Source organism: Cornus florida, unplaced genomic scaffold, assembly GCF_030987335.1.
Source record: "Cornus florida cultivar Cherokee Brave unplaced genomic scaffold, ASM3098733v1 CherokeeBrave_3.0.0_Hap2_Chr10, whole genome shotgun sequence".
NCBI lineage: Eukaryota > Viridiplantae > Streptophyta > Magnoliopsida > Cornales > Cornaceae > Cornus > Cornus florida.
Genome location: NW_026775580.1, coordinates 113,728,670 through 113,742,721, shown reverse-complemented (window position 1 = coordinate 113,742,721; position 14,052 = coordinate 113,728,670). Strand labels below are relative to the sequence as shown.

At 43.4% G+C, this 14,052-nt stretch overlaps 1 protein-coding gene across 2 annotated transcripts in view; it reads right to left on the bottom strand.

Moving 5' to 3' along the window:
* Nucleotides 1-10,728, bottom strand: part of LOC132277309 (uncharacterized) — a 51,669-nt gene extending 40,941 nt beyond the window's left edge. For both annotated transcript variants that reach the window (XM_059779139.1, XM_059779140.1), the window contains exons 1-2: nt 9,592-10,728; nt 105-582 (exon numbers count right to left, since the gene is read on the bottom strand). In XM_059779139.1, coding sequence (XP_059635122.1) covers nt 105-582; nt 9,592-10,583 — 1,470 coding nt within the window. In that variant the 5' untranslated portion in view covers nt 10,584-10,728. The remainder of the gene's footprint in view (nt 1-104; nt 583-9,591) is intronic.
* Between the last annotated feature and the right edge of the window lie 3,324 nt (nt 10,729-14,052).

Here is a 14,052-nt window from a genome sequence, read left to right as displayed (position 1 = left end):
AAAAAGTTTTGCTGCACGTCCAGACTTGTATTGTCATATCCTTTCGTCGCTAAATGAAGAGCTTAAAATTATAAGCTAATCAAACAAAAAGTTCACTCGCTAACCTTAAATGAGATTTCTTCTTGGCTAACAGTAGACTTCGAAGGATGACTTCTGTTGCTATTCGCAATATCCTTTTTATATGCTTCCGGAGCAGGTTCACTTGTAGACAAATCAATGATGCTGTCATTTGTATCTGAAACTGGCACTTCGCTGACTTCCGCAACAATGCCCATGTTTGTTGTGTCCTGAGCATCTCCAGGTCCTTCAGCAGTCAGGAGCCAGTTCCATATTTTCCCATCATCGGAAATGGATAGCAAATGTATCTTAGAAATGAGAACAGATTCGTCACAAAAATCAAAAGGACTGTCAAAATCCACATCAGCTGAAGTATGAGATAACTCAGAATAAAGCTTCCCAACATTTTGAAGGGTGGAATCCGATTCAGAAATGACAACCGCAAGAATGGAGGGTGATGGAACAGATGTGCCAATTGAGGGCATCAATTCTTCCATCTTACACATCATGTGCACCTGTTCTCCTCTGTGATAATATGCAATTAAGTAAATTACTTAACTACAAAAAATATTAGCTATTTAAGCAGCTTCCAAAGTGATCCTAATAGTTTATTCGAACAAAAATACATCAGATAAATTTCCAAGGCTTCCAGTTGCAAAATAACATGCAGGAAAGGATAGAAATCAAGACTCTGGTTAAAAAATAAAATTGAGCGCTAATTGCTGGCAGCATAGGGAATATCAACAGAAGCACTCTTACCCTCTTGATTTTTTCTAATATCATTAAAAGGAACCAAAGTCACAACTATTGTACATGTGATGAATATCAGTTTAGTAATATTTTGGAACCAATCCGATTTCAACAGTCTAAACAAAAATGAAACCGAGCCATTCCAATCACTGTCTAAACCAAACCAATTCGAACCATAGCAATAGGGATCAGATTGGTTTGGCAATTTAACTTTTTATGAAACAAATCCCAAAACTATCCAACCATGGAATTGGATGATGTGCTCAATAATATGGAATTGGGGCCTTACCGTTTTATTGTTGGGTTATGGAATTTTTTTATAAGGTGTGATAATATCTATGGTAAACTTACATAGATAACCAATAGTATGAGAGCTATTATATAAATCTAAAATAGTAGCAGATAAGATCGGATCGGGTTTTTTGAACTATAATCCGTGAACCAAACCGATCGATCACCATGGTTCTCTTCATTTTGAAACCGTAACCGAACCGATTGCTTGAGAAACCGATCCGATCTGCAGGGATCAAATTAACGGTTTGGCAATTTAAATGTGCACCCCTACCAAAACTGTAGAGGAGGAAAAGAAAAAACTATGTCCTTATATAGAATCTAAGTTCTCAACAAACTCCCAAAAGATCTCAGCAAAGTGATTCATCCTCCCAGTCACCTAACTAATAAAACCCCCATAAATACTAGTATACTACTCTTTATTTGGTGAAGTGGCACATCCACTCCCTCAAAGATTGTGGATTCCTCTACCCCAAATTTATCACGTCAAAAACAAAGAGAGCCAGCATATTGGACCTTTCCAGGGGACAACACTTGCACCACACGCACTATCACCGCATAACATGACCACGTCTCAACCCTCCCGGATATCAAAACTCTCCATCGCATCCTATCCGCCCCTCCTCTCACAATTTCCACTTTGTACAGCCTCTAACAAACCACAAATGCCTATGTCTCATAATCATGAACTATTCTAGCTGGTTCACCCACAAAAAAAGTTTTATGTGGGTGCTCTCATTTCCATTTTTGGAGGAGTTTGTGAGGTGCCAAGTTTCTTGATGAACTCCAGCTTCTCAATTGGCATGTCCTTTTTGTTGTTAAGAACTCATCAATTGTAGGGCTTTGAAGGACCAGCATGAAATGCATGCAAGAAACCTATGCCGGATAGTGCAATCTGATTACTTCAGGTGTGTGCACAGCATAACGTATGACCAACTGAATTCTTTAAAAGGGCCTTACAAAATGAAGAAAAACTAAACGAAAGAAAGTAAAATACAATACAAAATAACATAAGGCAAAAGAAGAGGTAGGGAAGGCAAGAGAGGAAGCTCAATGAAGATAGCATATTGAAGAGGCTAAGAGGAAACAAGGGAAGAAAAAATCCAAGAAATGAAAATTACCAAAAGGGAGATTAAAAAAAAAAAAAAAAGAAGAAGAAAGGAAGCCAAAGCAACATAGTCAAATGTAGTTTCTTCTGTGTTTTTTTAATATATATATATGTGTGTGTGTGTTTTTTTAATATATATATATTTTTTTGGTACATGAACTGCATCTCTTGTAGCACCTTTTAATGATCAAAAGGAGGATTAGAAGGCAAGTTAAAATTATAACGGGAATACTTAATAGTCATCCTGCCTATTGATCCTTTATTCTTAGTTCCCATATCTTGGTATCATTCTTAGGAGATTTGACTAAGATAATGTAGATGACTATTCTACGTCAGATGCCACCTGTCATTTTAATATTATTAATGCAAGACCACATAGGCCACATTTGCATACTGTAAAGAGCATGTACTGTACGCTAGAGCTCTATCTTTTTGGCCTCATGAGGGAGGCCTTGCTCCAGTCGGATGGACTTCTTTCTACTCACCTACACTGTTTAGAGGAGGGGGTCGCTACCCTTCACTCTCCTGCTGTCATGGAAGTACCCCGCTCCAGTTGGATGAGAATCGCTATGCACTATCTCTGAGGCCTCTTCCCTACGGATAGGGCTTATATCTAGATCATCTAAGCTGTTCATCCCGAGCTCCCCCTGCATAGGAGCTCGAGAGCTTCAGACTTAATTGTTCACGCCGAGCTCCCCCTGCATAGGAGCTTGAGAGCTTCAAACTTAATTGTTCACCCTGAGCTCCCCCTGCATAGGAGCTCGAGAGTTTCAAACTTAACTGTTCATCTCGAGCTCCCCTTGCATAGGAGCTCGAGGCTTAAAGTGTAGAAGCTCGAGACCAAAGAAGGCAAGTCCCAAGCAATTCCCCTATCTCCCCTACTTCGCGGGAATCTGAGTATCAGTGGTTAGGTGGCTAAGTTCTAAGGATTCGCCTCACCTCGAGGTCTAAACAAGGGGGAAAGAATGCTTAATAACCAATAGCTGAACTCGAGCAGTAGAGACCGCACAATACATTAAATATATGTATATCTCACAGACTGACTATTGCATAAAGAATGAGCTACCCTCGTTACCAAGGGTCCTTACCTAAGTAAAGCAACCATTAGATAAAGAGGGAGTTGGCTCTTATGAGTTATGACCAAGGGTCCTTACCCAAATGAAAGTACTATAAATAGGACTAAACTTTCATCATTTAGGAAGGTTGGAAGACATATACATCACCACAACCATAACCATAAAGATTGGTCCTCTAGGACTCGAGCTACCATAAGGTGTTAAACAAATTTGCCTTCTCTCTCTCAATCTCCTCTACGGAGAATCCCTTGTGCTAGCTTAGAGCTTCACTCAGCCTCTGATCTCAGCATTCCCGACAGACGTGGAACGATCTCCTCAACTTACCAAGAACTGGTATCAACAAATAGTTCGATCATGTGATAACAAAACCACTGAGGAAGAATGACAGTCCGCAATTCTGCATTGAGGGTAATAGTAGTAAAAGGGATGGACTAGACATTATTGCAGTTTCCGGATTGTGATAATAAGAAAAGACAGTAGCATGCCTTCCAACAAACGTTATGAACCTTCAAGGGGAACCAACAAAAGTTATGAAGCTACGAATTTTATCTTGGAATGTCCGTGGTCTCAATGACTCGGGCAAGAGGAAGGTGGTGAAGATGGCAGTGAGAAAATGAGGGGTTCATTTGGTGTGTCTTCAAGAAACGAAGATTGATTCTATGACTGATAGAGTGGTTAAGAGTCTTTGGGGAAGTCGGTTCGTTGAGTGGGAGGCTCTGGATGCATTAGGGACCTCTGGAGGTGTTCTTCTCATGTGGGATAAGAGATGGATGGCAAAGGTGGACTTTTGTAGGGGGCGTTTCTCTCTATCTTGTGCTTTTGCGATGGAGGAGGATGGTTTCTCTTGGGCCTTCTCTAGTGTGTATGGGCCGGTGGATGACTGTGAGAGGATTGCGCTGTGGGAGGAGCTTAGTTGGTGAAGGGGATGTGGTCTCTTCCTTGGTGCGTGACCGGAGATTTCAATGTGGTTAGATCCTCGTCGGAGAGATCTATAGGTGGTTCATGGACTCCAACTATGATGCATTTTTCAAAATTTATTGATGGACATCAGCTTATTGATCTTCCTTTAGAGAGAGCTTCTTTTACATGGTCTAGTGGAAGGGAGGCAACTACTATTTCCTGCCTGGATAGATTCTTGATTTCAGGATAATGGGAGGAGAAGTTTCCGGACGCATTCAGGCCATTTTGGCTAGGGTGACGTCGGACCACATTCCTTTGATTTTGGACTATGGAGGATTGAGACTTCATTGTACTCCATTCAGATTTGAGAACATGTATGTGGCTTAGAGCGGTGGATTTTCAAGGGATAGTGCGGTCTTGGTGGGAGGACATAGTGATGGGAACGTCGAGTTTTATTTTAGTAGGAAAGCTTTGCCTCCTGAAAAACAAACTCAAAAGATGGAATAAGGAGGTGTTCGGTAATTTGGAGTGGAGGAAGAATAGGGCCCTCGCTGACATTGCTGAGATTGATAGATTGGAAGAGGTGGGTGGTCTTGTTGAGTCCCAACGTAATAGGAGAGTAGCTTGTCAGGTAGAATGTGTTGAGATTGCGGTTATGGAGGAAATCTCGTGGCGACAGAAATCTCGGGCCTTGTGGCTCAAAGAGTGAGACCGTAATGCAAAGTTTTTTCATAGAACTGCTAATGCCCATAGGAGGGGCAACCACATTGGGCGGATGTGTGTGGACGGAACGGTGTTGAATACGGAGGAGGAGGTGCGTAGGGGGATTGTTTCTTTCTATCAGAGGCTATACTCTGAGCCTCTACATTGGAGGCCACGACTTGATGGTTATCATTTTGATTCTATTTCAGTTGTGGATAGGGATGGGTTAGAGAGCCCCTTTACGGAGGAGGAGGTTCTAAAGGCTTTGAAGAGTTGGAATGGTGACAAGGCTCCACGTTCGGATGGCTTCACAATGAGATTTCTATTGGAGAGCTGGGAGGTGGTTAGAGAGGAGGTTATGGGCACTTTTGATGAGTTCCATTCTAATGGGAGGTTCGAAAAGTCGCTGAATACATCTTTTATTGCTCTTATTCCTAAGAAGGGTGGTGCTTCTAACGTTAAGGACTTTAGACCAATAAGTCTGATTGGGTGTATGTATAAGCTTATCGCTAAAGTCCTTGCGTTAAGATTGAGGGAGGTTCTGGACGGAGTCATCTCTGAGTCTCAAAATGCGTTCATTGGGGGTAGACAGATCCTGGATTCCGCTCTTATTGCCAGAATGTGTGGATTTTAGGCTTTAGTAGCGGTGTTCCTGGAGTTCTGTGTAAGCTGAATATCGAGAAAGCCTATGATCATGTTTGCTGTAATTTTTTGTTTTATTTGTTAAAGAGAATGGGTTTTGGAGAGAGATGGAGGAGATGGATCGAAACATGCGTTTCCTCTGTCAGATTTTTGGTGTTGATGAATGGGTCTCCATCCGAGTTTTTTGGCAGTTCTCGTGGTTTGAGGCAAGGGGACCCTCTCTCCCCTTTCCTGTTCATTATTGTTATGGAGGCTCTTAGTGGATTGATGAGAAGGGTTGTGGACTTAGGTTTTATCAAGGGCTTCAAGATTGGTCCAGATTTAGCTCAGCAGATGGAGATCTCTCACCTGCTTTTCGCGGATGACACTCTGGTCTTCTGTGAGGCAGAGGTGTCCCAATTGAGATTTTTGAGATGTGTCCTGGTTTGTTTTCAGGCTGTTTCTGGTTTAAAAGTCAACGTGGGAAAGAGTGTGCTTGTCCCTGTGGAGGAGGTTCAGGAGGTGGATTCTCTTGCAGCTGTTTTAGGGTGCGGGACGAGCTCCTTCCCTATTTCTAACTTCGGCTTGCCGTCGGGTGACTCGTCAAGGAGGGTGGGAAGTTGGGACTCAACGATTGAGCGTTTCGAGAGAATGTTAGCTGGGTGGAAAAGGCAATATCTTTCGAAGGGAGGAAAAGCTACTTTGGTGAAGAGTACATTGTCCAGTCTTCCAACTTATTTTCTTTCGTTTTTCCAAATCCCCTCCTCTATTGTTGGAAGACTTGAGATGCTTCAACGGAACTTCCTATGGGGCGGTCGGGGGGAGGAGTTTAAATTTCATCTTGTTCGGTGGGAGTAGGTTTGTAGATCCTTTAAGTTGGGAGGTCTAGGGATTAGGAGATTGGCCCCTTTCAACAGAGCACTCCTAGGCAAGTGGTTATGGAGATTCGGTAGTGAAAGACATAGGTTATGGAGGAAGGTTGTTTCATGTCGCTTTGGGGAGGAGAGAGGGGGATGGTCAGGTCAGGTAGGCCAGTCAAATCTGCTGTCGGCGTGGGGGTGTGGAAATCCATTAGGAAGGGTTGGGATGAGTTCACCAAGTATATTAGATTCAGAGTTCGGGAAGGAAGGGACGTTCGATTTTGGGAGGATACTTGGTGCGAGGATCATCCATTATCTTGTTTGTTCCCAAGGTTGTTTAGGATTGTTGTTAATAGACATGCTTTGGTTGTTGACTGCTATCGTCTTGATAGCGGTAGGTTATCTTGGGATGTGCGGTTCTGGCTATCTTTTCAGGATTGGGAGTTGGATGACGTTACTAGCTTGCTAGACCTTTTGTATAGACAGGAGGTGGATGGTACTGGTTCGGATTCTTTGATTTGGGTGCCTTCTTTGCAGGGGACTTTTCAGATCCGGTCCTTCTTTTTCTGCCTCTCCGGATTTCACTATACCACTTTCCCGTGGAAAACGGTTTGGCATTCACAAGCTCCTCTTAGGGTGGCCTTTTTTGTTTGGACTGCAACTTATGGTAGGATCTTGACTCTGGATAACTTGAGAAAGAGAAGACAAATCATTGTTAACCGGTGTTGTCTGTGTAAGAATGATGGAGAGTCTATGGATCACCTTCTTTTGCATTGTCCCGTGGCTCATGACTGCTGGAGTCTTATTTTGGGACTTTTTGGCGTCCAGTGGGTTATGCCCCGGACCTCAAGGGATTTGATTGACATTTGGAGGGAGCCAAAGGGTGGGGGCACATGTTCGCGATTTTTGGAGGGTGACCCCCCTCTGTGTTTGGTGGAGCCTTTGGAAAGAGCGGAATAGAAGATCTTTTGATGGGGAGGAATTCTTCATAGGGGCGTTGAAGTTTTCTACTATTTGTTCTCTTTTTAGTTGGGGTATGGGGAGAAATTATATTTCTTTAGATGAAATCGTGGATTTTTTGGGTTCTTTGGGTCCATAGGACTTTCCCCTTCTTTTTTTCAGTTTTTGTACAGCTCTTGGGACGCGTTTCCCCTTTTGAACACTTTCTAATACATTTTTACTTATAAAAAAAAAAGGGGGAAACAGCTTCACTCAAAATTTCTAAGTAATTCTGCTTCCTTTGATAATCAAAATTAAATAGTAGCATTTTTTGTTAGCAATTAGTTTTTCTCCATGCAAAAAAAGCCAGTTCACCCACAAAATAGTTTGACATGGTTGTTCCCATTCCAGTTTTTGAGGAGTTTGTGGGTTGTCAAGTATTTGGTTTATCTTCAGCAGCTCAATTGGCATGTCTTTTGTTGTAAGAATTTCTATAATCTTAAGGATTTAAAAGACCAACTTAAAATGTATTTAACAAAATTCTAAGCTGGAGAGTGCGATCTTGATTACTTCACGTGTATGCATATCCCATGGACAACAGACTTCTTCAAGAATGCCTAAATAAAAAGAAAAAAATTGAAATGGTGCGACTTGCGAGAGAAGAGCTAGGGTGCGGATAGAGCAAGTGAGAGAGAGAGAGAGCATAGTAAAGGCCAAGATGAAACAAGGCAAGTAGAAAAAAGGCAAAAGAGAAAACTTCCAAGTGGAAACCTAAGGAGGAAATAAAAAAGGGGACAAAGCCACAAAATTAAAATGTGCTAGAGAGAGTAGGTGAAATACAAGGAGGAAAATGAAGCAAGTTAATATAAAGGTGAAGTCTCAAGCCAACATGAAACAAGTTAACAAATACTCCAAGTCAGACAATATATAAGGGCCAAAAGTTGAATTAGTAGATCTGTAAATAATCAGAATAACTTCTTGCAAAGGAGTGTACTAAATAATTCATTAGTATAAAAGTTGGGCTATCGAACACCAGTTGTCTCTCTAATCAGAATAATTTCTTGCAAAGGAGTGTACTAAATAATTCATTGGTATAAAAGTTGTGCTATGAAACACCACTTGTCTAAATAATCAGAAGAATTTCTTGCAAAGGAGTGTACTAAAAAATTCATTGGTATAAAAGTTGTGCTATGGAACACCAGTTGTCTAAATAATCATAGTTTTTTGCAAAGGAGTGTACTAAATAATTCATTGGTATAAAAGTTGTGCTGTGAAACACCAGCTGTCTATCTAACTTGAGTGGTATCTTCTATCATCATATAAGGAGGCTGTGAATGGTTTGAGTCCCACCTCGGTATAGATGTGCTTGTCGTAATTATCAGAAAAATAAACATAAAAATTACGCCTATAACTGCTTGACCAGTGAATTGAAGACGTCAACTCCTCTAATAAGACATGCAAAATATCCTGATGTAGTACTATTAATTCAAAAATGAAAATAAAATACACAACATACTACAGTAAAAATGTTGGATCAAAATACTAGCTTTGAAGAAAATCATTCGCTGATCACCCATGGTCAGAGGTCATGAGTGAGGAAAGATGATGTCATGATTATTGCATAGTTCATATTTTTTCTTATTGAAAAATAATAATAATAATAATAATAAATAAATAAAGAAGATTCTCCTATTGGAATCCCATATTACCTGAAGTTCTGAACCCTAAGTTGAGCAAGCCCACATACAAATTCTACACTAGGATCCTCTCCAGCTTGAATTCATGGCACGAGCATACCAAGTCTAGCGACATGATCCAGATCCTTGTAAAATGATGGTTGTGGCAACCCTCAAGCATCCACCTTTGGAGGTAAGTAGCCATGAATAGTGTGAACTAGACCTAAGGAGGTGAATAGGCCTTGAAATCTACTTACCTACTTTTAATGGAAATTCAAATCTGCACTAAACTAAGTTTTGAATTTCAATTATCTATAAAGCATGTAAAAATCAGCTTCGTAATGTATGTAAAGTTTTGGTTTATAACTAGGTTGCCAGACTCTGGACCAATAATTTCTTATTTACGTCTGACTTAGACTCAAGCAAGACAAGAAATTATTTCTGGTGTATGTGTGTTTGTAAACAACAGCAAAAGCAATTCAAGTAGAGAAGATCAAACCTGATAAACAGAATAGAATATAAGTATGACTACGAAAAAGGAAAAGACTTCATAAACAGAAAAAGGAATAATTCAAAAAAACAAGAGCAATTCAAGCCTCATTGGTGCTTACTCTTTTCGCAGCCAAGTACTAAGCTTCCCATCAAGATGAGCACAGTACAGCAACTCAACATTCGGATGTGGCAACACATCCACAAACTTGGCGCAACCCCGCGGAAGCCCCGCCGTGAACAATGCTGTCTCGTATTGCAGATCAAACACCACCAACTCCCTCGGAAAAGTCACGAACAAAATGTGCCTCCATTGCGGCGAGAATGCAAACTTCACCATGTACGTAGGAAACACCGTCAACGCCGGCGAAGAACTTGGCGTCGCTCCGGAGACCGCGTCCCTCTCCAGCTTCTGCAATTCGGAGGTGTCCGTGGGAATTTGAATTTCCTTGATGACGACATCGTCTTCGGTGTCACCGAGGACCTTGATGGAGAGAAGGAAGCCTCTGAGTCCTAGGGTACAGAAATGACCCGAATCGAAGGGATCGCGGCGAATGCAAGAGAAGAATTCAGGTGTGGCGTCGTATTTGAAGAAGCACCGGCCGGTGGAGGTGTTGTAGAGAGAGAGGTTGGAGGGTCCAGATAGGGCGGAGAGGATCCATATATCGGGTCGGGTCTGGATCCAACAGAGATCTTGGATGCCGAGCTTGGAGGAGGAGGGATCGGACTCGAGGAAAAGGAGGGGAGACTTGAGGCGGAGATCGAGGAGGGCGATGCGGCCTTGGCGATCGCCGGCGGCGAGGAGGAGGTGGGAGGTGGAGGAGGGGTCGTGGGAGAGGAGGTCGCGGCGGAGGGGCTGAGGAGACCATCGGACGGAGGTGACGAAGGGGGAGAGTGAGGTATTGGAAGTGGTGGAGGGAGGAGGGAGGGGAAGGACGGAGACGAGTTGCATGGAGCGGGACTCAATGACGGCAACACTGCTCCCGGAGGCGTAGGCGAGGAGTCCGGCGGTGCTGAGGTCGGCGGCGCCACCGTTGTTGCGGGAGGGTGGGCCCGGCAGCATGCAGTCCCAGGACTCGTTGGGGGGTCGTGGAATCGACATTGTTGTGTTCATGGTCGAACCAACTGTCGATCTTGACAATTCAGAGTTGCTTTTCTTGTTCGTATATACATGTATCAGAGAAGAACTGATGATAGTACTTTGTTACGGGGTTGGGACCTTGACAAGCCCACGACAGCCATGGAATGTGTCAGCGTGCACTGGGGTGTCTAGTGACATTTTAGTAAATATGACGAATAAGTGAAGCTTGGAGTTAGTTTTGGCTCGGGATCTTTATGAGATGTACCTTAAGTTCATAGAAGATGGTTGGCGCAGACGGCACTCGATTTGGATGTCGTGCACTCTGAGACATTTATATGTGGGTACAGATTAGTGAGCTTGGCACGGGCTAAGTTCATAAGGTTGACTCAGATGTTGCTTATAGTATGGACCACACAAGTCATGGATGTGTAACATAGTCAAGTCAGGGACATGGGCACAAGGCAGTGGGCGTAGGCAAGGTTGGCTCAGGGGACTCAGACATGGCTTATGGTTACAGAAGATGGCTAAGTGGGCTCAGGTGGTTGGAGGAAGTTACACTTCCCACTAAGTGGGCTTAGTTGGTTAGGGGGAAAGTTACTAACACTTCCCACTAAGTGGGCTCTGTTGGTTGGGGGAAGTTACTAGCACTTCCCACTCATGTGGGGAGTGGGGGTGTGCTGAATAACTTCCCATCCATGTGGAACAGATTTGAGAGGACAACACACAGACGGTTGGAGGTAGTTTCTTCCATTATGCTGAGTGCAACTTCCTATGGACACGTGGCATGGGCAGAGCATGCCAACAAGCTAGTAGTTGGGCTTGTCAACTACATATGTAGTATTGGCACACTTAGTGGTTGCCAACATGACCCTAGGTGGATGGGGGTGTCATCTACCACTTTAGTGGGTAGTTGTGAATGGATGAGGGTGTCATCCACTACTTTAGTGGGCGATTTTGAGAGTTTGCCTATATATTACTAATGTGGGTTCTGTTGTGAGAGCAGATTGAGAGTGAGACACAGAGTTGTGTTGTGAGAGACTCTTGTATGCTTCTGCAGGTTGAGGCCTTTCCTTGTACTATTTTGTGAATAATAGTAAAAGGTTGGAAGCTTTGTGCTTCTGTAAATTTGTGGGTGTTATTGTCTTTACATTCTTGCAACTGTACTTGTGTGTAAGAGTGTTTTATTTGCTGTGTGTTCTAGGCAGTAAGTATAAGTTGGCTGAGCTAAGTCAGAAATTCAGAAAAGTTGTTCATATTTCTAGCTTAGTGCCATCACAGGGCACTAGATTCGTATTCAGAATTTACCCCTGTGACAATTGGTATCAGAGCCCAGAGTTGGGTTCATCATGGCCGGTGGTAATGCTACAGAAGCTCTCAAAGATCGTGTGACTTGTTTGGAGGCCTTGGTGGGTGCTCCACAATCTGACGATGTTGCTGCCTTGACGGAACAGATGGAATTGTTTGCAGCTGAGTTGCAGACAATACGATCAATGCTTGAAGAGTTTGTGGGGGAGACAAACTCAAAGATCCAGATTATAACGGATGATGTGATGTCCATGACAGACCTCTTCAAAGATCATGTGAAAGATTTGGAGGGCGAGGTAGCTCTATTGAATAGGGCCATGCACAATCAGACTGTTGTGGGAGAGAAGCCATCATCTTCCAAAATCAAAATTCCAGAACCAAAGTCATTCAGGGGCAAGAGGAGTGCCAAAGATCTGGAGAATTTCTTGTGGGATATGGAGTAATATTTTCGAGCAGCCCACATTCCAGATAATGACAAGGTAATTATTACCAGTATGTATTTGTCTGGTAATGCTAAATTGTGGTGGCGAACTCGGGCGAAGTACGAGTTACGCCCAAACATTACTGTATTTGCAGAGCTGAGGAAAGAACTGAAGAAGCAGTTTCTTCCAGCATATTCTGGCTGGGTGGCTCGGGAGTCATTGAGGAAACTCAAGCATACGGGTACAGTCCGTGAATATGTGAAAGAGTTCACATCTTTGATGCTGGATATCAAAGATATGTCCGAGGGGGACAAATTGTTTAATTTCATGGCAGGCTTGCAATCATGGGCACAAATCGTGTTAAGGAGGACTGGTGTGATCGACCTCTCTTCTGTTATAGTTGCAGCAGACAGCCTGGTGCACTTGCAGATTGAAAAGTCTGACTCTACTATCGCCAACAAACTGAAGAAGAAGGGCAAGTTCGGTGACAAGCCCAAGAGGTATGGTGTTGCTGAGGAAGAGAAAGACAAAGGGAAGCCAGAGGCGACGTTCATCCAACAGAGGCCAAAGCTGGATAGTGGTTGTTTCATTTGCAAGGGTCCACACAGGGCGAGGGACTGTCCTAAAAAGGAGAAGGTGAATGCTATGGTTGCTGAAGAAGCCAATGGAAGAGATTCAGACTCGGATGAGGGTAATGTTCGGGTCAATCCTCTTGTCATGCAATCATGATAGGTGCAGGTGGGCGCGTGGCTTCGGGGGAAGGCTATGCAGAGATGCTCACGGAGTTATTGCCAAGGTTGGTAATGGTGAATTTCCTTTTTATTTGTTTTTCTGATTTGGGTTGCTGGTTGTGAGGACAGAATCCAATGGTGTTCAGAATTCATGTCATGAATTGATGCGGAGGTTGGGGTTTATGGCATTATTCAAGTGCAGCAGTGGAGTTGTTGCAGTGTTAATATTCAGCATTCGGGTTGGTCGGGGCCAACATGCTAAGTTGCAGTCAGAAACTTGTGACACTTTGTGATTGCTTCAACGAGGACGTTGAAATTCTTAGGTGGGGGAGGTTTGTTACGGGTTTGGGACCTTGACAAGCCCCCTGACAGCAATGGGATGCTGTCAGCATGCACTAGAGGTGTCCAGTGGCATTTTCGTAAATATGGCGAAAAAGTGAAGCTTGGAGTTAGTTTTGGCTCGGGATCTTTATGGGAGGTACCTTGAGTCTATAGAAGATGGTTGGTGCAGACGGCACTCGATTTGGATGTCGTGCACTCTGAGACATTTATATATGGGTGCAGATTAGTGGGCTTGGTACGAGCTAAGTTCATAAGGTTGGCTCAGATGTTGCTTAAAGTATGGACCACACAAGTCATGGACATGTGGTATAGTCAAGTTAGGGACATGGGCACAAGACAGTGGGCGTAAGCAAGGCTTAGCGTGCAAGGTTGGCTCAAGGGACTCAGACATGGCTTATGGTTACAGAAGATGGCTAAGTGGGCTCAGGTGGTTGGGGGAAGTTACACTTCCCACTAAGTAGGCTTAGTTGGTTGGGGGGAAGTTACTAACACTTCCCACTAAGTGGGCTCAGTTGGTTGGGGGAAGTTACTAGCACTTCCCACTCATGTGGGGAGTAGGGGTGTGCTGAATAACTTCCCATCCATGTGGCACAGATTTGAGAGGACAACACACAGGCGGTTGGAGGTAGTTTCTTCCATTATGCTGAGTGCAACTTCCTATGGACACGTGGCATGAGCAGAGCATGCCAACAAGCTAGTAGT